At 37.7% G+C, this 22,451-nt stretch overlaps 1 protein-coding gene across 2 annotated transcripts in view; it reads left to right on the forward strand.

Moving 5' to 3' along the window:
- Positions 1-20,703, forward strand: part of cnksr2a (connector enhancer of kinase suppressor of Ras 2a) — a 90,126-nt gene extending 69,423 nt beyond the window's left edge. Inside the window, exons 16-24 of one of the 2 annotated variants that reach the window (XM_026180125.2) lie at positions 1,398-1,471; positions 1,588-1,659; positions 2,227-2,294; positions 6,430-6,527; positions 7,100-7,321; positions 8,045-8,186; positions 9,735-9,953; positions 11,838-12,025; positions 16,820-20,703. In XM_026180125.2, the coding sequence (XP_026035910.1) occupies positions 1,398-1,471; positions 1,588-1,659; positions 2,227-2,294; positions 6,430-6,527; positions 7,100-7,321; positions 8,045-8,186; positions 9,735-9,953; positions 11,838-12,025; positions 16,820-17,017 (1,281 nt within the window). In that variant the 3' untranslated portion in view covers positions 17,018-20,703. The remainder of the gene's footprint in view (positions 1-1,397; positions 1,472-1,587; positions 1,660-2,226; positions 2,295-6,429; positions 6,528-7,099; positions 7,322-8,044; positions 8,187-9,734; positions 9,954-11,837; positions 12,026-16,819) is intronic. The other variant, XM_026180127.2, reaches the window with a different exon arrangement.
- The last annotated feature ends 1,748 nt before the right edge of the window (positions 20,704-22,451 follow it).

The following is a 22,451-nucleotide window of genomic DNA, read 5'->3' on the forward strand; positions in this document are numbered from 1 at the left end:
TGTTGTGGAAAAGCTGGCTACTTTTGTTGGATCACTTGTGAGTGTTGTTGGCCAGGTGACGGCCAAAAACATTTCTTTAAATTGCGTAGATATTGCACTTCATTTGGGGTTGGTCACTAGTACGCTTGCTTTACTGAATTTTCTAGATCAAAGTAACTTGTTGTGGCATAGGGCCGCTTGGTGTGTGACTGTTTGTGTGATGGCAAGAACAGATCACATGGTTGGGATTGTTGGTTGATGCTTTTGGTTTGTGTTGTAGTAATTGTCTGAGTAATTACTTACTGAGTAATCCTTTTGATTTGTGGCTGTTGTGCTCATCTATGTGCTGGTCACATGTTACTTTTGTTTGCTCTGTGCAGCAACTTGGGATCCTCATATCCATGTTTGAAGATGTCAACTAAAGTTATGTGTGAGGTGTTAGGCCCTTCTGCAACCTCTTTTCTCTTTGCAATTTAAAATTATATAATGATAAAAATAAAGTACATTTTTAAAACTCTGGTGACAGTCTCCATATTTCTGTTTTGGCTTTTGAGCTTGGTCTTAACAAGCACAAACACCTTATGACAGCTGTCAAGATGGAGGTGGTGGAGGGTTGAGAGAGAGCTGTGTATAAACAAATACAATGCATTCTTCAACTAAACTGAAACTGAAGCAATGTTGTAAAGAAGAGTGGGTCAGAGAAACAATGGGAGAGACAGAAAAAGTCATACATAAAATCATTATTTCAAGTTGTTGCTGTCAAAAGTGGTTTTATGAGCTACTGTATCACGGGGTGTACTTTGTTTTTCTACACACTACTTCTGTGTTGTGACTTAAATAAATAATGAAATAGTGGTATATGTAGTAAAATGTGGTATACGCCTGAGGTTGGATTTAAATAACTTTAAGAGTAATTTCTCTTTTTTTTGCCCGATATGTAAAACCATGGAATTGACAGAACTCTTACATTTTTTGCACATGACTGTAAAGTCAAACTTATTTATATAATTTGATTAATTTGTATCAACATTAGCGTAATGTCTTTATTTATTTTTAACATTCTTTTTTATCCCACCATCACTTTTTCCCCCTTCTAGTTCTCTGGTTTATGGCTAAATAAACCAGAAAAAAAAAGCTGGCAAGAATTCGCTTCTTAACACTGTCAGTGCAAACCCCGTCAGTGGCTGACCAGAGAGCTGTTAGGTTTTAAAGTCTTATCTTTATTTAATCTGACATTCATCAACCTCTTCCTGTTCAGTCAGACTTAGAAAAAATAATGTGCATTTGGAAAAACAGAGAGTGAACACATGAAATCAACAGTTTTTTTAGCCATCCTCTTTTTCTTTTTTTTTTCTTTTTTTTTGGCTTGCTGTCTGTCTTTTTTTTTAAACATTTCTTTCTCCTCGCTCTTTGTTCAGGATGAAAAAGCCGAAGGTTTTGTCAGTCTTCCAGAATTTAAGATCGATCGAGCCAGTGAATGCCGCAAGAAGTAGTAAGTGCTTAACAAACGCAGGTCTCTTGCATATATATGTGTATGTTACGTGCAGATCACATGCTCTTGAATGTATGAATGTGTGCCTGCAAAAATAACACCCTCTATCCCTCTAGTGCTTTCAAAGCTTGCCACCCCAAGGTCAAGAGTTTCTACTTTGCAGCAGATGGAGTGGATGACATGAACAGGTAAAGGAGTGTGTGCAGGGTGAAGGTTATAGAGTAGGGCAGACTTCCAGCTGGGTGGCTAAACACCACAAAAGACCCTTCAAGTAAAAAGGGGGAAAAAAGTGTTTTATTTAATGTTTAAAAAGGGAATTTGTTTTTAGTATCAAAAATTTTAAGACATTTTCACAGAGGCCATTTTTTTATAGGTGGCCAATTTTTTTATGAGTCACAACATACTAAGGATAATATATTATACCTATGTACCTGTTTTTGTCTGTTACTGACTTTTTTTAAACAAAATATGTATATATTTGTTCATCCATGTCTTACATAACATTTAAACCATGTTTGATATACCTATTTACTTATATGATGTAGTTATCATGCTGTAGATCAGAGCAGCTCAATATCGTTTCAAACTTTTAAAAAAACAAAAAATTAAAATAAAAAGAAGTAATCATTTTTTCCCAAGTGATTATTTATGTACACTGTGAGACTTTGGGACCCCAAGCGAAATTGTTATTTTAATGTTTAATTATTTGTTTGCGTACATTATGAGATAATCTAATTAGTTCCCCCTTCTGTTAGGTGGCTGAGTCGCCTCAACATGGCCGCTGTAGGCTATGCAGAGCGAGAGAGGATACGCCAGGAGCAGGGTGAGGGGCTCATTCAGCGACATGGTGAAGGGTTCTTCAAACGATGGCTGCTGTAGGATGTCATCTTAAGCCAACAACACAATAATACTTCTATACCTATTGAACTTATTGTTATATTCCCAGAATAGCCAGATAAATCTCCTAGGGGCTTACTGGGAGAAAAATTTGTTAATGGGCAACTAATGACCCCGTACCACACATGACTGTTTCATTACACCCCCAGGCACTCAGAAACCAAACAGTTATTTTTCATCCGCTTGGTAATGTGATGCAATTAGCTATTTCTGGAAATATATTCTCCTTCAGTTCTCAAAAACTAACAAGCGCAGAGGAACCATTCACTTAAAAGCGGTCCACATTCTTCACTCCACTGACGAAATGTGAAGTAATGTACATGTTTTCCAGGTTTTTTTAAGGTCCTGGGAAGAAAAGAATAATTTACAAGGTTAGTTTGAATTTAGCTAAATGTTAATAGTGAGCAAACCAGGTAAATGACATTATAATCTGGGTAAAAGTATTTGAACTATAACTTTGGACATAAGCAAAGATAATCAACTCAATACCCCCAAGGTTTTGGATGGTAATGAGGTGAAGCTAGTTGGGTCTAAAAATGTTGAAAACAAAGCCACAAAAGCCAGGGGAATAAAATGCCATCATTCATACCATTTATACGAAAAGAAAAAAGTGGTTTTTTTTAATAATTAAAAAGGATGTTTGTTTTTATTACCAAATATTTTAAGACATATTAGTTGTTAATAATTTGGTTTTAACTGTTTAGTCTGAACAGTTTTTGATCCTTTACTATGTTCCACATAAAATCTGAAGCATTAAAAAAATTCTAAAAAAAAAAGAAATGTCTGGAACATGGTTAGCCAGAGGCTGCAGAATACTCTGAGACTTTTGAAAAGCTTAGATTAAAGATTTTTTTGTGTGTTCAGTTCTAATATTTTTTTTAAAAAAAGAAAACTGTTCATGGGTAGAATAACCAATGAGCTTTTTGGCCCTCGTGTCTGTTTAAAAAACTTAGCTATGCATAAACATCACAGTTTTTTCTTCTTTTCCCCCCCCCCTCTCTCTGTTTTTTTTTTTTTTCAAGATTTACATGTCAGTTGGTTGCTGACTCGTAGCAAATGAATTATTGTTGCTATATCAAAGGTTTTTTGTGTATTAAATACTCAAAGCAAAACATCCATTCTACTTGTGGAGTGAGGACCAAAATGCAAGATCCTCATTCAGAGTTTCAATAAAAAGCCAAAATTTTAATAGTTGTAATCCAGATTTAAAACTTAGTCCCAGGAGATCAGGAACAGTAAACAGAACAAAAGAACAAAGGAGAGACAGGGCTATTTATACACACAAAAGGTAATCAGGGAATAGGAATGGGAATAGGGAATATATAGAGCTGAAACTAATCTAGACAATAACAGTCAAATTAAAAGTGTGACACAAGAGACAAGTAGACAAGTAAAACTAGAAGTGAACTGCAACCATAACTAAAGCACATGAAACAAGAGTAAACTTGACACAAGAGAAAGCATACAAGGTCAAGATAGAGGGAAACATTAGTCTATAAAGTCAAACAGTAGCAACATGTAACCAAAAGTGAATGACTGAAAATACTAGGCAATATTTGAAAATGAAAAGTGAGTAAAAACATAAAATAAACCCAGAACAGGAAACAAAACTAAAATCACCCCACATAGCAGACAGGTCTGTCCCGGATCTGGTGTCAAGCTGGCACTTCTGACTGACTGGTGTCATGGCAGGGTGTATGTCAACCAGATGTGGGCCAGGTCTGGCAATGATGGCACTATTTATGTTCCCATTTTCCTATTTTAGTTAGAGGACCCAAATGCCATGTTGCAATACTATACCGCTATGGTAGCCAATGTTTCAAATGCAGGTTTGACAGGTTTGTGAGAGTACACTTCATCCAAAACCTAATGAGGGTTTAGTCATGTTTACTGCCGGGTGGTTGTAGCTCCAGGGGTAGAGCAGGTCACCTTCTGATCAGAGGGTTAGTAGTTTGATTCCTGGCTCCTCCAGTCTGTATGTCAAGCCTGTGAATATGTATGAATGTAGTTAGGAAGCACTCAGTTTAGAGAGATTGGGTGAATGTGGCATGTTGTATAAAGCACTTTGAGTAATCCAGGAGAGTAGAAAAGTGCTACGTAAGAATCAGTCCATTCACTGTCTGAATGGAATTTTGTCATGTTATTTTTGCACTATTATGTTCCGGCACATGTTGTGGTTTGATTAACGTACACATTAGGCTGACATCTGTTGCCAGAGCTGAAACTGTTCTGGGCCAGCACAGGACCACCAGTGTGTCTGCAGCTGGCCTTGTGCTGGCCTATGTGTGGGCCACCTCTGGCAAACCAGATCTGGGCCACCGTCATTCTTTGCGGTATGTGGGTTATGTGTAAGCACATTGTGTTGGCCAGATCCGAGCCATACCAATTTTGCTATGTGGGACAAACAAGAATTCAACCTCCAACTCCATCTGGGAACTGTGGCACAAAATGCCTGATAAGATGTTAACCTGATAGATGTACTTGGGGCATGTTTTCTATCTCTCATGGTATTCCGATGGCTGAATGGAAGGTAAATCAATAGACAGGTGGATAAATGGAAAGAAAATGGTGGAATACTTAGTACAAATAAATAATAAATAATAAATACTATATTTATCCATTTACTTTATTTTATGCAGCTCTTCAGATTATCCTAGCTCTTCTACCATGAGGCTGCCCTCCCTTTTGATTTGATTCAAAAGAATTTGATTCATATAGCACCAGTTCCCATCAATAGTCATCTTAACCACATTACTTTGCAAAGTAAAAACCCAACAGAATCACTAAGAGGCTTCCACTAGCAAACAGAAGGTTTGAACAGCAGGTTGATTGCGCTAATTTGCTCAGAGCCAGAGCAATGTACCTGATGTGGCCATGTTAGAAATAACTATAGTGTCATCATATAGAGCCAAGAGAAGGACAAAAACCAACAACAAAATCTCAAACAGGGCTGAACTTTTTCTAATATCTACATACATTGTAAAAAAAAAAAAAAAAGTAATATAAAAGTATTTTACTGTGTATTTTACAGTTTTGTACTGTTCTTCTAGAATATCATTAAATTTACATAAATAGACTGTGATTTTACATTCCAAATGTAAATTAACGTAAAATCACTGTAAATGTAATAAAACATAATTTTGTTTTTTTTAAATATATTTGTCTGTACATATGCATATTTAGATTGTTAAAATACTTTCACAAATGGACCATAATTTCACAAATATTTGTCCATTATTTAAAAGATTGAACTGTTAAATTCAAATGTAATGCTATGGAAAAATATATAAAATGATTCTTATAAACTTTTTTTACATCAATAATAATAATTATTATTGTCATTTAGGGCGATTGTGGCTCAATAGTTGGCAGTTCACCTTGTAATCAGAAGGTTGCTGGTTCGAGCCCCGGCTCGGACACTCTCGGTCGTTGTGTCCTTGGGCAAGACACTTCACCTACCACCTACTGGTGATGGCCAGAGGGGGGATTATAAAGTGGAATTGTAACGCGCTTTGAGGGTCTCAAAATAAATGCAATCCATTATTATTTAAACCAACTGTTAACTGTATATTTCTGTACATTTAAGTATTATTATTCATATTGCCGCATTCATTGACCTTGTTTATAGGTAATTTCATTGTTTAATCACATTAAAGTGTTCCTAATTTAATGTTTAAAAGCACTTGAAAAAGGCAAAATCCCATGTAAAATTAGGGCAACAAACTGTATTGTCATTACTGAAAATAACCTTATTTTCATGAGAAAGTTATTTTCTGTTATTTTCTGGTATTATTTTTGCCCCCAGCTGCTGGAATATTACTGTTTTTTTAGGATTTTCTTTTTTTTACGGTGTACACTGACTACTGATTATTCATCACTTCAATCATGTTTAATATGAGCATCCATCAGTTTAATAAATGACAGAAAATAAGGAAAAGTGTAATTGGTTCCCATTAAGAAACAACACTCTAAGCTAATATGTAAAATGTGCATGATACTACAAATACACTAGATGTATGTGTACGGATGGATCTGACAGTATGTGGGTGGGTTTCCTGTAGATTACTGGAGTGAAAGTGAACATGAGGATGACGCTGCCTCCAGCCCCAAACAGGACAGTCCCCCACCTCCATATGACACCTACCCACGGCCTCCATCAGTGAGTCACTCTCTCTCAAACACGCACACACACACACACACACACACACACACACACACACACACACACACACACACACACACTGTAAACTGTATTGCATCTCTCACAAGGTAGATATTGTACTCGGAGGCTAAATTGAGGCCTTGTGCTTCCTAGTCCACTGTAACAGTTGGAATTATTGCCAATAAAGCAATAAGTACAGATAGTGCTGAGGCTATATTAAACATAAATGTTGCTATATTTGAAGTTGAAATGGGTTGCTGTACATCATGCATCTCTGTCCTGGGCTATGTTTTTTTTAATCATAGGGTAAAAGAAAGGAAACACCAACAGCACCTTGTCCATGTAATTGAAGTTACAAAACACAGGCTGCTAAGTTTTAAGATAATAATAGAGTCACTCAAACACCCCTCTGCTTTGTCTTCTTGTCTCTCACCTACCATATCACACACTTACTCAATCAGGCAGGCATGCTGATGAAATCCTTTCTTTGAAGTGTGTCATATGGTTGAATGAAACAAGGCGATCATTTGATGTCTGCCACATTGTCTCCCTTCCTTTTTCTCTATCAGATGAGCGCCTACTTGGAAGGAGGTCGGACCACTCGGCTGTCTTCCACAGAGACGTCTCGCTCTCGCTCATCCCAAGAGGACTTCCTTTGTGGCGAGCCCCCTGCTGCAGCTGCAGAGCCGCAGTACCACCCTGGTCCTCTTGGGGGAGGCACCACACACAGTGGCAGAAAAGCAGGGGGCAGCAACAGCAGCGACGTACAGTACAGATGTGATCCTGTAGAGGTGTGTGATGATGTTTAATATTACCTGAGTTTAATGGTCTCATTTCAACAGTTCGGAAATTGTTCTTTCGACTTCGGAGCATGAATGTGCTTTTTAGTCTGAATTTACACTCACCAGCCACTTTACTACATTCATCTATTCAACTGCTATTTAACGCTGATGCATAGTTAGCTAATCACATGACATTAACTCAGTTCGTTTAAGCATGCGGACATGGGAAAGAAGGCCTTCTGAAGTTTAAAAAGAGCATCAGAATGGGTAAGAAGTGACTTTGAATGTGGGATAGTTATTGACAGGCTGGTCTCAATATTTCAGAAAGTACTGATCCACTGAGATTTTTCCACACAACCATTACATAGTTCTGCTGTGACATTCTGATGTTAAAAGAACAAGTAAAGCGTGGATCCACCCAGCTTTGCATGTATATCAATGGTTCAGCCAACTGATGGTGGTATACTATTACTAACTATAGTGTGGGACTCTTGATTTCAATTACCGTATAAATTATATCAAATAGATTTTGTTCCTAAGTTCAGACTCTAGAAGATGATGAATATAGTGCAACAGACTGTTTCCTAATTAGCATATTATGTTTAGAGAAATACATTTTACCAACAATAAACTACAATTTGTAATATAGGAGCTGCCTTCATATGAGACCACATGCTTTGATTGCATCTGGTAAGTCTACTGAATAATTTGTTTATCTGTTGTTTTCTGTAGTACCGCTCCAGTCCTGCTGGGGGCAGTAGTGAGACAGGGTCCCCGGGCCGCTCTTCATCATCGCAGAGGCGCTCTTGGCAGGACCTGATTGAGACGCCATTGACCGAGGCTGGACTGCACTACCTTCAAACTGGACCACTTGGTAGTGCCCAAATTCCAATTCAGTTGCTTGAACACATCAGTGTTAGTGACTTCTGTTTAAGCTGTGATTATGTTCTACAGAAAGAATGAAAACCCAATGTGTTTCTGCACACCAACATGTTTCCCAGATCTTCCCCTCATAGTGGTTTGTTGCAATATAGGTGAAAAAACATATTCTTTCCAAGATGGCAAAAAAAATCTAAAAATGGATTAGTGTCATTTAATTATAAAGTGTAAAGTTTGTTTTTCATTAGTTATTAAATCTAAATCAAAGTGTCTCATATTTAGCTAGCTCGCTTGATAACAACCAGTTCTTTATTGTTCTTATTTAGTATACAGTAAACATCTATGGCAGTCCAGCTCTTTCAAGAGGGGAATGTCTGAGGTACATGTAGGTTAAATGGTGTGACTGTGTTTCGGCCAAAAGAAAGTACAGCTTCAATTTTTATGTCTCCACCCTCTGTTTTCTGTCATGCAAACTCTTATTCCATGCACTGACATTATGAAACATAGACGTAGCATTTGCTTGGAAAAATTAAACCAGTGTGAAAGTGCCTTAAGCCTGCATTTTATCTCAAGGCCAAAAGATGGCGATAGTTGTGGATAGAGTCAATGAGCAATCAATTTCACAGTAAGGCACGCCCCTTCCTATCACATTTGTTTTAAAAACAAGATGACAACAGTGGAAATGCTCATCTTGAGGCTTCAAAACAAGCCTGTAGAAACCAGTGGATGACATCATGATAACATGATGACATCATATTAGTTATGTCCATCTTCAATACTGTATCTACCTGTACCAGGAATGCCATTTTTTTTCCCTGAGCTATAAAATAAATGAGTGAATTAATTAATTAATAATTAATTCTGTACAATATGGTCTTGTATAGCAGTGTCTTATATAGAAATATAGACTTATTATATATACTTATATATACTGTATATTATACCTTTGTACTTTTACCCCATCAAATTTAACAAAATGGTTGCTTCACTAAAAGTAACAGAACTGCAAAAAAAGTGTTTTTTTTTTAAATTTGCTATATCTTAGATTGTTATTTTATTAATACCAAGAACAAGAAAGCTTTTCCAGAAAGTGTGCCATTAAAATTTTGAAAGGTCCATACACAGAGCAGAATTTCTAGTGTTTTGACAGGAACTACTCTCTGCTCAAGAAAGCGCCCCCATGAAAACTGTCTGCTATCATCTGTGATCATCAGCTTCAGCTCCCCCTCATTAAAATCAACTTTGACCCCTGCCTGCAATGATATTTGTCAAATATTTTGTGCAGCTGCTGATGCAGCTTGAAGCTTGTGTGTTTTATATATGATCTTGTGTTTAATAGTAATGTATGTGTTAAGTGTTCTTTCTGATGCTCCAATGTGGACAGTGGCTTTAAAGCTGGAATAGCAATGTGTCTCTGATTCAGTCAGAATATATTTAAAATAAATGTTACTGTATTGAACAGAGTGTTCTTTTAAAGAAATGAGTCATGTTGCATTCATGACTCAAATAACAGCAAATCAATTTTCTTTTCTTTTCATTGCAGAGGACGCCGTCTTTGCTGAGCCAGGTGGTGGCTCAATGATGGCCGGAGCCGTTTACACTCTTCCTGCTCCGAGGAATGTCCCGTTGCCCATGGCAATGCAGAGGCTGATTCCTATGGCAACCCAGGGAGGGAAACCCCGCAGCTTCACACTGCCACGAGACAGCAACCTCCACACGCTCCTCGCACCGCCTGCAAAAGAAGAACAGCAAACACACAACGGTGAGTTCATGCTGGATCAGGCTTTTGGTGTGAAATGCTTACAAGGGCACAGAGAGCTTAAAGCTAATCCGGAAGCATTATTTTTATTCACTATGTTTTAACACCAAATCAACACTACAGTAAAGACAAAAGCAGCATTCATTATACAGTACACAGAGATTTTAGGCAATAAAAATAAAGCGAAAATACTTTAAATCAGACTATGAACCAGCCACAACATCTGAACATTGATGCAATTTAACAGTTAAAACTAGCTACCAAACAAGCAGTGTTGCATTAGAAAAAAATTAATTCAAATAACAGAGAAACATATGAAATGTTATATAGGGGAGAATAATGAGCTCTCCTAAAGGATTGCACAAATGGTTTAAACCAGCCGTTCCCAAGCTACATGGTCTTCTTTAAGGGCCATTAGTGAGGTTGCTGCTTTGTCTGAAAGCAAGAAAAAAGCCTCACAATTCAAACTTTGAAAACTTCTTTTAACAACAGAATTTCATTATGTTGCTATGAGACTGCAAGCAGCCACGTCTGTGGATGAAAACTAAAGCCAATGCAAAATTCCCCACTGCAGAACTGCAGTTCCTCTCTTGACCACTTGAGGCTGGCCCAAAGCTGTGTTTTAACCTTTTAGAGCCATTTAATTGAATTAAATGCCAAAAATGATATGGCCTGCTGCGAGTTACAGTTCATTCTAAGTGAAATTCTAGTATTTTATCAGTCTGTTACTAAGCACCAATTATCGGTTTCTAAGCACCAGTATCCGTGTCTATGCTTTGTACCTGTGTGGTTTTTGGATGCAGATTGCTACACATGCTCACTACCCTTAGCTTATAACTCAGGGCTTTCAAATTCAGTAACTTGTGGGAGCAAAAACACCAAGATTGAGGTTTTCTGTAGTCCAAAACCAATGGGTGATGCCACGATGACTATGTCTAGCTTTTATATACAGTCTGGTTTTCATGACATTTGTTGAATTGCTATGTGCTGCACACTATTTTCACTGCAAGAGCTCAATGAGGGAAAATACTTCCAAGTACTTAATATTGCTCCATAATAACGGGGGCTCGGGTGTTTCATACAATGACAGCTAATTCTGAGCTAGTTCTAGCCACTGACACAACGAGCTGGAATGATCAAATCTGGAAAAAAATAATTGCATGTTTGACCTTCTCGATTTCACTGAAGGACAAAATATTTTATGTTGGGGATTAACTCAGTAGAAGAAGCTGGTGCTGCTCTCAGTGATGCATTTTTTGGGTAACAGCAGAGCGCAAAAATGTGTCTCGCTGTGAATGACAGCCACTAGAGACTGAGGGGGAGGGGGAAAAAGGAAATTTCTTTTTAAGGTGAAGATGTCAGCACATGTGCCATATATAAAAACTGCTCTCAGGCACAGACATATCCATTTAAATCATCATCAGCTTGAAGCAGAGCACACTGCAGTCATACATTGATCTAATGAGGCTAATGACACCACGGTGCTCCTGTTGCCAAGGTGAGGCAAGCAGCATATGAAAAGAAAGGACTGCAAGAGTAAATAAGACTGATTTATGTAATAGCATGATATATGTTGCATTTGTTAGGGAATGGATTGAACAATCAATTATAATGTGAGCAAGGATATAAAACTGCCAAAGTGATGAGGGTGTCCCTGAGGCTGACAGGATTTTCTCCTCGTTAATAATCCTGCTGTGACTAATACAAATCATTACACAATGTCGTAGATGTGTCGAGGTGTGCTGCTGTCCTCCAGTGGTTGATCTGAGATATAACTTAAGGCGCTCCCCGGCCTTTTAGCTTCTAATCCTGTAACAGATGTGAAGCAAAGAGTTCAACTCAACATTAAATGTGCGGGTCTCTGTTTCCCCTCTGACTGCTCTGAAGGTGGCAGTGAAGGTGCCTCGCTGGGCGACCTGTTTCGTGCGTGCGAGCAGGGTGGGGTCTGTCCTCTGGGTCGGGGGTCGGAGTCCAAAGGTCAGTCAGAGTTCAGGCAGTCATTTCTCCGAAGGGCCGCTGACCCTCATCTCAACGAGCGCCTGCACCGCCTCCGCATACTGACCTCCACGTTGAAGGTTGGTCCTCACTCTCATTCATATAGACACATGCGCAAGACGAGCACGGGGGCACGCCAAACACATGCACACTTACAGAGGCACAGGAGGATTTTAATTTCTGACGAGACGACTGACCTTTCCCTAACCTCTCACCCAAACTCTTGTCGATGTTTGTACAGATGTAGACACCGGGTTTGTGTGATGCATTTCTGGCCATTTGAAATACTATAAAAAACAAACCAGCGTACAAACATTTTATAAGCAAGACGTTTACCACATTTGAAGAAATAAAAAAAACTAACATTTCAGTTAAAGTTGTTTTTGATGTTTGTGGTGCATTTATTTTCACTTGTACAAAATTAATTGCTATTGCAGTGTACTGCTGATACTGACAGTATGTGTGTGGGATACTGGTCTCGAACTCCAGTCCTCGAGGTCTGGTGTCCTTTCCATGTGTCCCAGTTGCAACACACCTGAACACAATTAGTAGGACATTAGCAAGACTCTATGCGGTTGTTCAGTCTGACGTCACTAGCCGTGTCTGGGCCTAAACTCCGCTACAGGTCCATATATCAAACGATCACTATGGCATTACTGAGAGTTGAAAAACTGTCTAAAGTCTTTCATCTATAATAAAATGATCAGCGTTCTGCTCTACCAGGTGTAACGATTGAGTTTAACATCCAGGCATCCATGAAAACGGAATTTATGACATTTAACGGAGTTAGAAGTTAGCAGGAAGTTAGCTCGCTAGCTTCTATCTAAATACAATATAGCATGTCCTGACTGCGGGGTTTTGGAAACAAATTCAAACGTACAGCTCTGTTATCACTTCCAACATAAATGTAGACAGAGAACTAAACAGCAGTGACGTTTGTAGGCTTACTGAAGTTTGGCTAGCTGGTATATAATGATGTGCTACGTGACCGCTAGCGACACAGCTATGTTAGCATAGCATATAAACAAGCTAACTTTTTTTCCACTCGATAAAAGTTACCGTGAGTGTTCTCGGTGGTCAGGAACAAATGTAATCGCATGGCAGGATGGTGTAAAAGGACCAAACTTCAGCCAGGAGAACAACTGAGATAATCCATCCACAATACGAGGTTAGTCATTCATATACTGCTGCATGGGCTGGGCTGGGCTGTAGTTACATCCTGAGGTTTTAAAAACTGAGTTTAAATAAATGATTAGCGGTAATAAAAGCTGAGGGAGGTCAACAGTGATCACTGACTGTTTTAGGAGCTTTTTGAGATTAAATAGAAGAAAATACATAACATTAAACATGTTAACAACACAAAAGCCATATTAAACGCAGACTACTTTAGGCCCGGAAGTAGGATTCGCCACGTCATCACTTAACAACTGGATAGAACTTAGGTGGCAATTCAGCCATTTGATTCATGTTACAGCAGCTCGTGAGTGAATGAACATGGTGCAATAAAAGTACTTTTAGGAGTAAATTTTTCCAAACACTTAACATTGACTTAAATTTACTTGAGTAGGATTAGTGTTTGCCACTTCAACATGCAGTCAAGTTCTATACTCTTGCTAGTGACCTACTAATTTTATTCAGGTGTGTTGGAAAAGAGAAACATGGAAAGGTTTCAGGATACCAGCCCTCGAGGACTGGAGTTCGAGACCCCTTCTCTAGATAAGATATTTGCTGGAGAAAAGTAATGCAATAAAAAAAAGTATTTTACGACAGAAGTTAAAAGCAAAATTGTATAGAAATCCTGTCATCTGTGTTTGCTGGCTCGGTATGCAACTGTTAGCCAATGAGATGTTAATTTTGGTGAACAGCCTCAAACCAAACTATATCTGCCAAAACAGGTGTACAGACGACTCCTTACAGTGTCTTTCAGTAGAGACTCATAACCTTAAACTCAAAGCGGCCACACCCTTAATGATCCATAAGTTTAACCTTTAACCGAGTTTAAAGAAGGATACAGTTTGCATGCTAAAAACACAAAATCCATTTTTCCAAACATCCTTATTTGTGCTGTAAATTTGGATATTTTGAGAATCTATGGAGACTGAATCAGTATTGGAGGCGGCCTCAAAGGGCCTTTTGAGAAGCTGCAGCTTTGAGGCATTTCTGCATTGGCTTTATTTTCAGCTCTTCTGTGAAATCTGTAAAACGTTTGACTAGGACACAACACGATGGTTAACAGAATTGCTCTCGGGAACAGACGTTTGCTTACTAAAAACAACGAAATGGACCTCAGTAAGAGAAGTTGCTGCCAGTAGGTACTCACACAAACAATAAAGGCATATAGGAACAGACACTTTTGAGTCTGGAGCTTAGCAAAAGGTCAGTTTTGTTGAACTTTATTTTCCTTCCATAGAATTCAATTTTTGTGAAATGCAACACTGTATTTCACCTCATATTATTAATCTTACAGGTCATACTCCTCTAAAATCTTATCAGAAACTGCCTCCTCCCCATTCCTTCTTCACAAACCTTTTGAACTGTAAGATTTCTTGAAATAATGGTTTACTTCAGAAATTGTGCAAAGGCTATTGACCTCAAGGCAAAACGTGCTGCTTGTAAAATAGAAACACTTTTTCTCATCTGTTCAAAAATAAAACATTTGTTAAAGCTATGATAAGACAGAAGAATGGCTCTCTCCATGAGGATTTATTTCATAATTGTATATTTATGATAATTTCTGACTGTGATGCACACATAAACACCGCTCATGTGCTGGAAGATGTCTGTCTTGTTAGTTTTAGTGGCGTTATCTGTCACAGTGTGTCTCCTCAGAGTCCTCAGATGTCAAGCAGCCGTCTGTTGCTTCATGCTGTCTGAGCAGCAGTGATGCTCCCAGGCTGGGTGGCTCTTTTGCTGTTTTTTTTATGTCTCTAGAGTTTGTTTCTTTGTTGCTTCCTCCGTGTATGGGGGCGGGATGGCAAGTGAGGGCATGGAGGCTTTATTGCTTGCAGGTACATCAGGTTTTTTTTGTCTGGTTGGGTGGGGAAGCTTATGTGTTTGTTTGCTTGTCTCGCGTCTTTTAAAGGTATATACCAAGCTTTGGGGGGAGCATGGATGAAAAGTTTCACAAATAATCTTCAGAAGACACCACAGTGACCCTAGTAGAGGCTACATTTTAATTGCTATTTACAAGGGATCAGGTTGGATTTGTGCATTCAGGCAGCATCAACATATCTGCAGTGGTTGCTGTGGAAACAACAAAGGATTTCATATTTTCTTTGTGTGTTTCTGCACATTAAAATTGGACCAAAACAACATGATACATTTGAATGAGAATGTGATGGCAGAAGGAATAACAAGAGAAGAGATTCGTGTGTCGTGTTTAATAACAGCTTCAGCACAAAGTCGAAGATCATGAAGTGCTAAATTAGAAATAATCTACTACTGACTGAACATTAACTGAAGCAATGTATATTTCACCATCACGATACCGCTGTCATATAGCAACATATCATCGTTGCCTTTCAATTATACACAATTTATTAACAATGATTTCCCATGTAATTTAGAAAAGAAAGTTGACAGTGCTGTCACAAAAATGTTTGTAACTGCTGATGCATTTCAAATTCATTAACTGTCACTTGAACAAAGAGGCTTAGATAAGTTATAAAGAAAGAAAGATCCAGTGAATGTGTTTAACTTTTATCAAACAAAGAGGAACTCGTTTTTAAAGGGGCTAATACAAATATTAGACATCTACAATTAGAATCGCACAATTAGATCATTGCTTTAAAAAAAAGTTAAAAAACATTATTTCATTTATTAGCATCTGAAGAATGTAACTTGTCAAACAGAAACATTTTTAGTTTTCTAATGTATTATGATAGGAAAAAGGTGACTTTTCAAAAAACAAACCCAGTTTTAAATATGAATTTAATAGGTTTTTAATATAAATAAAATAAATAATACATTTTTATAAATGCTTACAATCTTTTTTTTTTTTCAATAAGACCTTTTTACTTCTTAAAATAGTAGCAAAAGTGGGTCTGTTACAACACTTGGAAACTACATTTAGCCAAGTATTATATTTTGACTCTTACTACTACTGTTACTGCTAATAATAGTAATAATCATCTTAAAAATTATCATTTTAATCATAGTAATTCATGATATAGTCATATCAGTTATCAAGCAGTATCTAATGATAATATCAAACACTAGGCTATTCTAGCTGAAGTTGAACAGTATAGTATTTTTTTATTCACAATTCGTACTTTTACTATTGGTAGCTGTGTTTATTTTGATGCTTCTTTTAGTCCTAACTCAGAGAAACGTCAACACTTTGACATGCTTACATCGTTTTTGTGGTAATCATCATGCAAAAGTTATTACTATTGTGGAATTAAAATGCATTACTGCATCAGTATATATTAACAATAGTGTATTTAGTGCCTTAATATACTGCATACTGCCCAAGAATATTAAATATTAATTTAAATAGGTTTTAATAAATGTCCTACGAGTGGATTAGTTAATAGTAGATAATGTGCTGAATGATGAACTAAGTAGTAATTTAAAGGTGTTTCAAAATGCGATACTGAAATTTACCAAATTATATACACTGAATTACTTCAAAAGTAGCCCATGCATTCATTGTGAATACACATGGAAGGTAGTGAATATATTCAGTAGAACAATGACGGATGAAAACAGTTGTTTTTTAAGTGTTCTATGCAAGGTGATCACATGTCAAATCTCCCCAAATCTTAGTGTATCCCCATTAAGTGTGTGTCTTGCTTTCCGTGTGTCTGCGTCTTAAAGAAGAGCGATATTTTGAAAAGTGACCCGCCCCTCCTCTGTTTCTGCATCCCCCATAGGACAGGGAGGGGGAACTAGCGCTGATTGACAGGCTGCTGGCCAAACCCCAGCTGTCGTCGGCAGAGTTCCAGGAGTGGAAGAGAGCCTATCAGGAGCTGTTCACTCAGGAGCCGAACTCGGCCGCCGACTCAGATCCTGGCCCGCCCCTCACCCCGTCGCTCTCTCACACGCACTCCTACATTGAGACGCACGTCTGACGCGAAAAGCAAAAGCAACACACACGCTTAAATTGCTCTCATCAGCTGATTTTGGATTGAGTTGAACAAATTGCAGTTGATGCTTTGAGGCATCAGAGCTGCGATCGGAGAAATCTTAGTGACGAACTGAGTCGAGAGGCGAGAGTAGAGATGCGCTTTGAGCAGCCGCCGTGTGACAAGTGCAACATGACGTGTTTTTGCGAAGACCCTCGTGTCACATCAGTCTTCGAGCTGATTGGTCATGCCACTCCAGATGGCTCGAGGGTGGACACTGACACTGATTCTTGAGTATTATATGTTAGCTTTTGTGCTGCGTACCTAAAATACTCTCCATGGAAAACCATATAAAGAAGGATCTTCATCATCTTCATACAGACTTCTCATCCAGTGGGATTACAGAGTTGTATCTTTCTCCATCTTGCTTATTGTGCCATTTTCATACTGTGACTGCACAGTGTCTCATAGACGCTCTAATAGCCACATACGTTGTATTCTTTCAAGCCTTATACTTGATGTCTATGATGATATTTACTGTACAGTGAGTGCTACAGTAGACAACAATAAGCAAAGGTCTTTTTTTTAAAAAACAAAACAAAACACTAGTCTCAGTTTCTATCTAGTTTTAGAGACTTTTGTTTGTGCTGGTTTGGTAGATTCGTGTACTGTGCTGGGCTGGACCTGAAGCATGCACACTCCTCCTGGAATAGGACCCATTTGAAGGAAAAATCCACCCTCAAATGCTTTTCTAGCAATGCATCAGGCATCACATGGTGTAGTTAGGAGCCCATTATCTGCTGTTGCTTTATTATTGAACTTCAGTTCACACTCCAAAAACACAGTATGCCTTTCAGAAACTGCCATTTACTGCTTTATAACTTCGCATATGCACATTAAAGCAGTGTGGTTTTTACATTTGGAAAAATAGAACACTACATGCAGTTAAATCTGTTGTACAGACATATACAGGCATAAATAGAGAACAACAGTTATTCTTGTTGCTTCGAGAATAAAAGCTTGCAATGATCAAGGGAGTTTTCAAGTTTCTTTTAAAATTTTTACACAATAGTAAATAAAATAGGATCTTTTAATGATACTTTTATTAATTGCAAAACAAAAACAGCTACTAGAAATGTCTAATGTTTCGTTTACTTTGTATACATATTGAAAGCTGCATTTTAATGACATGTAAACAAATACTAGGTGCCATCCACAGAAAGAGGAAAATATAATGTTACATGGCTTTACTTAACATTTATTGCAATGATGATAAAAGGTTTTGTCTTGCATTATAATTATTATTGCACTGAAAATTAGAAACTTGGTCTAACTATAGATGGAGCTTCCTAAATCTGAGAGAGCTTCTCACTGATGAATATTCTTTTTAGCTTTTGCAGATATGAATGTTTATATATAGTATTGTAAAAGAAGTACAGTTCTGTTCCACTTATGTGCAGTTGCCAGCTCCCAATCTAGAACTGGTTTCCTACCCAAAAATGGCACCAGTCAACACAAAATTACTGGACCCATAGTTTGAACCATTGACATCAGTGATTATGGGAAGAACTGATGCAAGAAATTCACCAATGATTGGCAGATTCAGCCCACAGGTTCTGTTTGCTATGATTTTCTTTTCATGTAAATAAATCCAACTTTTCATATCTTCCACAATTTGGGCAAGTCAAATTAGGATTACTCCCTCCATTACCCAGTCAAGTTGCTTCCATGTCTGTCTTAACATTAATTTAACATTTTGGATATATGAAATTTTGTCAGGTTATTGACAAAAGTGTGTTTCAACCCTTGAGCACTAAAATCCAATCAGTTTATCCTTGAGTTCAGGTGCCAAAATTGAAGAAATCGCCTCAAAATTTTTAAGAGCTATCAATATTGAAACAATGCAGTGAACTGATGGATGAAAGCCATAGAAACATGCTGTCTCCAGCACTAGAGTTTTGGTTTTTCTTATGCAGTGTATTTGTACATAATACCAGATAAAAGCTTTTACTTCAGATGTACCTCTTTGATATTACCCTTAAGTGAAACTTTCATCAACACAAGGGGACATTTTTCCATTGGACATGTGGAAATATTTTGCCTTTTGTAGGCCACCTTTGTATTGGCTCAGTCACACTAGAGTAAAGATAGATTAACAACCTCTATGCAGCTAGGAAAATTTGGTGGGTGCCTGGTAAGGTTTTTTTTCTGTCAGAGGCTGATTGTAAGTAGTTACGAAACTTGAGCGTGCAATACCCTCGACCATATTATCACAGATCTAATATATTTGCCAACTTCTCACCATTCAACGGACTGACTCCATCTTATTATTATTTTGTTTCCGTCTTTACTCACTAAGGTTGCTTTGAGTACAGAAACCTAATGCAAATGGTTGCAGATTAGTTCCCCATCCCTGAAGCAACCATTTCAAAGACAATAAAATGCCAATGAACTTCATTTCACAAGTTTGTGTCACACAGTCTTAATAATTTTGGTGTTGTTACAATGTCCAGCTATTGATTTACCTACTGAGACTGCAGCATAAATAAGAGTCTTTATAACTTGCCTCGTTAAATGAAGGTCACATTGACTCACTGCATCATCTTGTGGTACAAAGTGGTATTACACAAGTATAGCCTAGCCTTGTGTCAAATTTTGTTGATATTTTTTCAGCACAAAACTTTTTTTTTTTTTTACATTTTTTAATACATGACGCATTATATACATGAAATTTACAAAAAAGTACACTACAATTCTCTAAGCCGAAATATCATTGATATATGAAATTTTATAGATCTACCCAAATCTTATTGTAGATTTTTGAATTTGCACAAATGTAACTTTAAATAAAAGCACATTTCTATCTAGTTTTTAGGCAACTGCTACTTCCAGACATGGACGTTATTTTCATTTGGTTTTCAGTGCCTTATATGGCATCCACACTCCTAGTAATACAGGTGTATGAACTCTGGAAAGTTACTCTGTTTCGCCCCAAAAGCCTCCAAAAATATTTAAACCAAAACAAAAAAAAGCAAAGAGACATTTTTAGCACAGAAAGATTTTCTGAATATCGCAGATTTATAGTACTTAAAAGAATGCAAAAGTTTCTAAGGGTGGATTTTTCCTTGGAGACCATTTGGCTCTCTGTATCCTGCATGTCGCATAGAGAATATGAGGCCATATTTGCATAGGAACTGAAATATGAATCTAATAAAAATATATTAGTTTGTTATTTGTAGGCTATGCTGTTGCCAAAAGACTTAATACTCAAAGTCAATGCACAAAACTATGAAAGCAATCATAAATACATATAAACACACACACAACTACACACAATAATAAGCACATAGACTGAATGCTCTTTCTCTGCTGCTGCCCGTGGTTGGTTGTAGTAGCATGTCTTTGTTATAGATGAAAACAGTATTCTTTTTCCTGTTTTTGTGTTTGAAATCTTTACATACAGTAGATCTCTATTTATAGAGCGCAAACTAAGTGTCTTGGAAGATAGTCTCTAATTCTAGTTCAGTTTTTTTTTTCTTTTTGGACAGACTGTCGTCGAGTAAAGATTGTTTAATGTTCGATCTATAAATTATGGTTAATTAAAAAAAAACAGTATTTATTTATGTAATCATTCTATATGCTCTCTTGAAAGATGAGGATGGATCAATAAAATGTTGGTCATTTCGCTGAAAGTGTTTTTTGTGGTCTGTTCTGTGAAAATTAGTCCGTATTGATATCATAAATTCAGCTTTTTAAAATGCTATATACGTAAAAGTACCACAAATAAAAAAGTACCAATGAATGTAAAAGTAACAAGGACTTTCTGCAATAAATTTCCCCTGTGACAAATTTAATTTATTCTACATATTACACTGCACAAATACATACATAAATAAAACAGCTTATTATTACAGTATAATAAGTTAGTTAAACTCCAGGGATATCAAGCTGTCTGGCTTTCCTTTGGTAGCCAGAAGTATTCTCAAATCCTCACTTGTTATCTGATAGTTTAGTCAGAAACATGCACACGAGCAGCCTGTTGGAGGTCACTTTGTAGGGCTCTGGCAGTGCTCCTGTTTTTCCTCACACACTCGAGCAGATATTGATGCTGCTGCTGGCTCGATGGCCCTGTCCAGCTCTCCTCATGTAACACCCCATCTCCTGATATCCTCTAAACTGTTAGACTCAGGGTTTTGTGTTCTGTGGTTTGGTCGGCCATTTCAGTTTTGCACAGTAGCATGTGCACAGTTCCCTCATGTTTTGGTTCATATCTAGTTCTGTTTCAGTTTGGTTCATATTTCTTTCCTTGAGTTCCTGTGTATTCTTGCCTCCCTTGTTTAGTCGTGTCTCCGTGTTTTTTTATCTGTGTCAGTTTTGCCTCAGTGTTAGGTGTTTCCTGTTTTATTTTGATGGTCTCCAGTCTCTCGTGCTGTATATTTGGTTCTGCTTCCCTTGTCTTGTCTTCTGTGATTACTTCAAGTTGTGCTCCCACCTATTTCCTCTTCCCTCATTACCTGGTGTATATTTATTGTCTGAGTCTTCCCTTGTTCCCTGCCTCTAGGCTGTGTGCACCCTTGTTCTGTGGTTTCCCCTAGACTCCTATTGTTTTTGTTCCTGGTTCCAGCCCTGCCTTGTTTTTGTATTTGTGCATTTTTGAAAAATCTTCAGCATTAAAGCTGTGTTCATGCACTGTCTCCAGTGTCCTGTAGTCTGGGTCCACATCCTACCTGCAATACAATGTTATATGACACTGTCCATGGACATAAAGCAAATATTTTTGCGATGGCTTGACGAGCTGGACTATCTGTGTAACCTGAAGACTGCAGTTACCGCTCCAGCGATTAGGACGCTGGCAAAAAGCAAAACTAGAGGAAAATCAGTGAGGCAGGATAAGGAGAGAGCTGGTCTGTGGCCACCACCTGCAAAACCTTTCCCTTTTTTGGCGTTGCCTTGTTGTTGCCTCTCTGTCACTTTCATTTGCTCCAAAAATGTATGCTTCCTAAATGGACAGATTGAGTTCCCTGAAGAGTACCTGACTCACTTTGTGTTATACTGTGATAATCGTGTGGTACCTTAACTTCTTTGAGCAGCATATGTGACTGATCAATTTGCAAACAGCATATGTTAGCTTGTTTTATTTTAATTTAAGAAGCTAAGTTTACTGGTCCTCATCCGAATAAATCTGAGAATCTGAAATGACTGACAGGAAAAGAAAGAAGGAGCTTTTTGGACATTTTCCTGTGAAAAACTGTCAGAGATCTAAAGATTGCTTTTTACAATGTCAGGACAAGATTTACATTTCAGAATTGTTGGAATCAACTTTTTTGTTCTTTCCAAAGGTTTTTTTTATTGGATGAAAAAAATCACACAACATCTATTTTCTTAGACTCTTATCCGATTCAAGGTCATATGAAGGCTGGAGTCCCCACAGCCCATCCTC

The sequence above is a fragment of the Astatotilapia calliptera genome, chromosome 9 (assembly GCF_964374335.1).
Source record: "Astatotilapia calliptera chromosome 9, fAstCal68.1, whole genome shotgun sequence".
NCBI classification, from domain to species: domain Eukaryota; kingdom Metazoa; phylum Chordata; class Actinopteri; order Cichliformes; family Cichlidae; genus Astatotilapia; species Astatotilapia calliptera.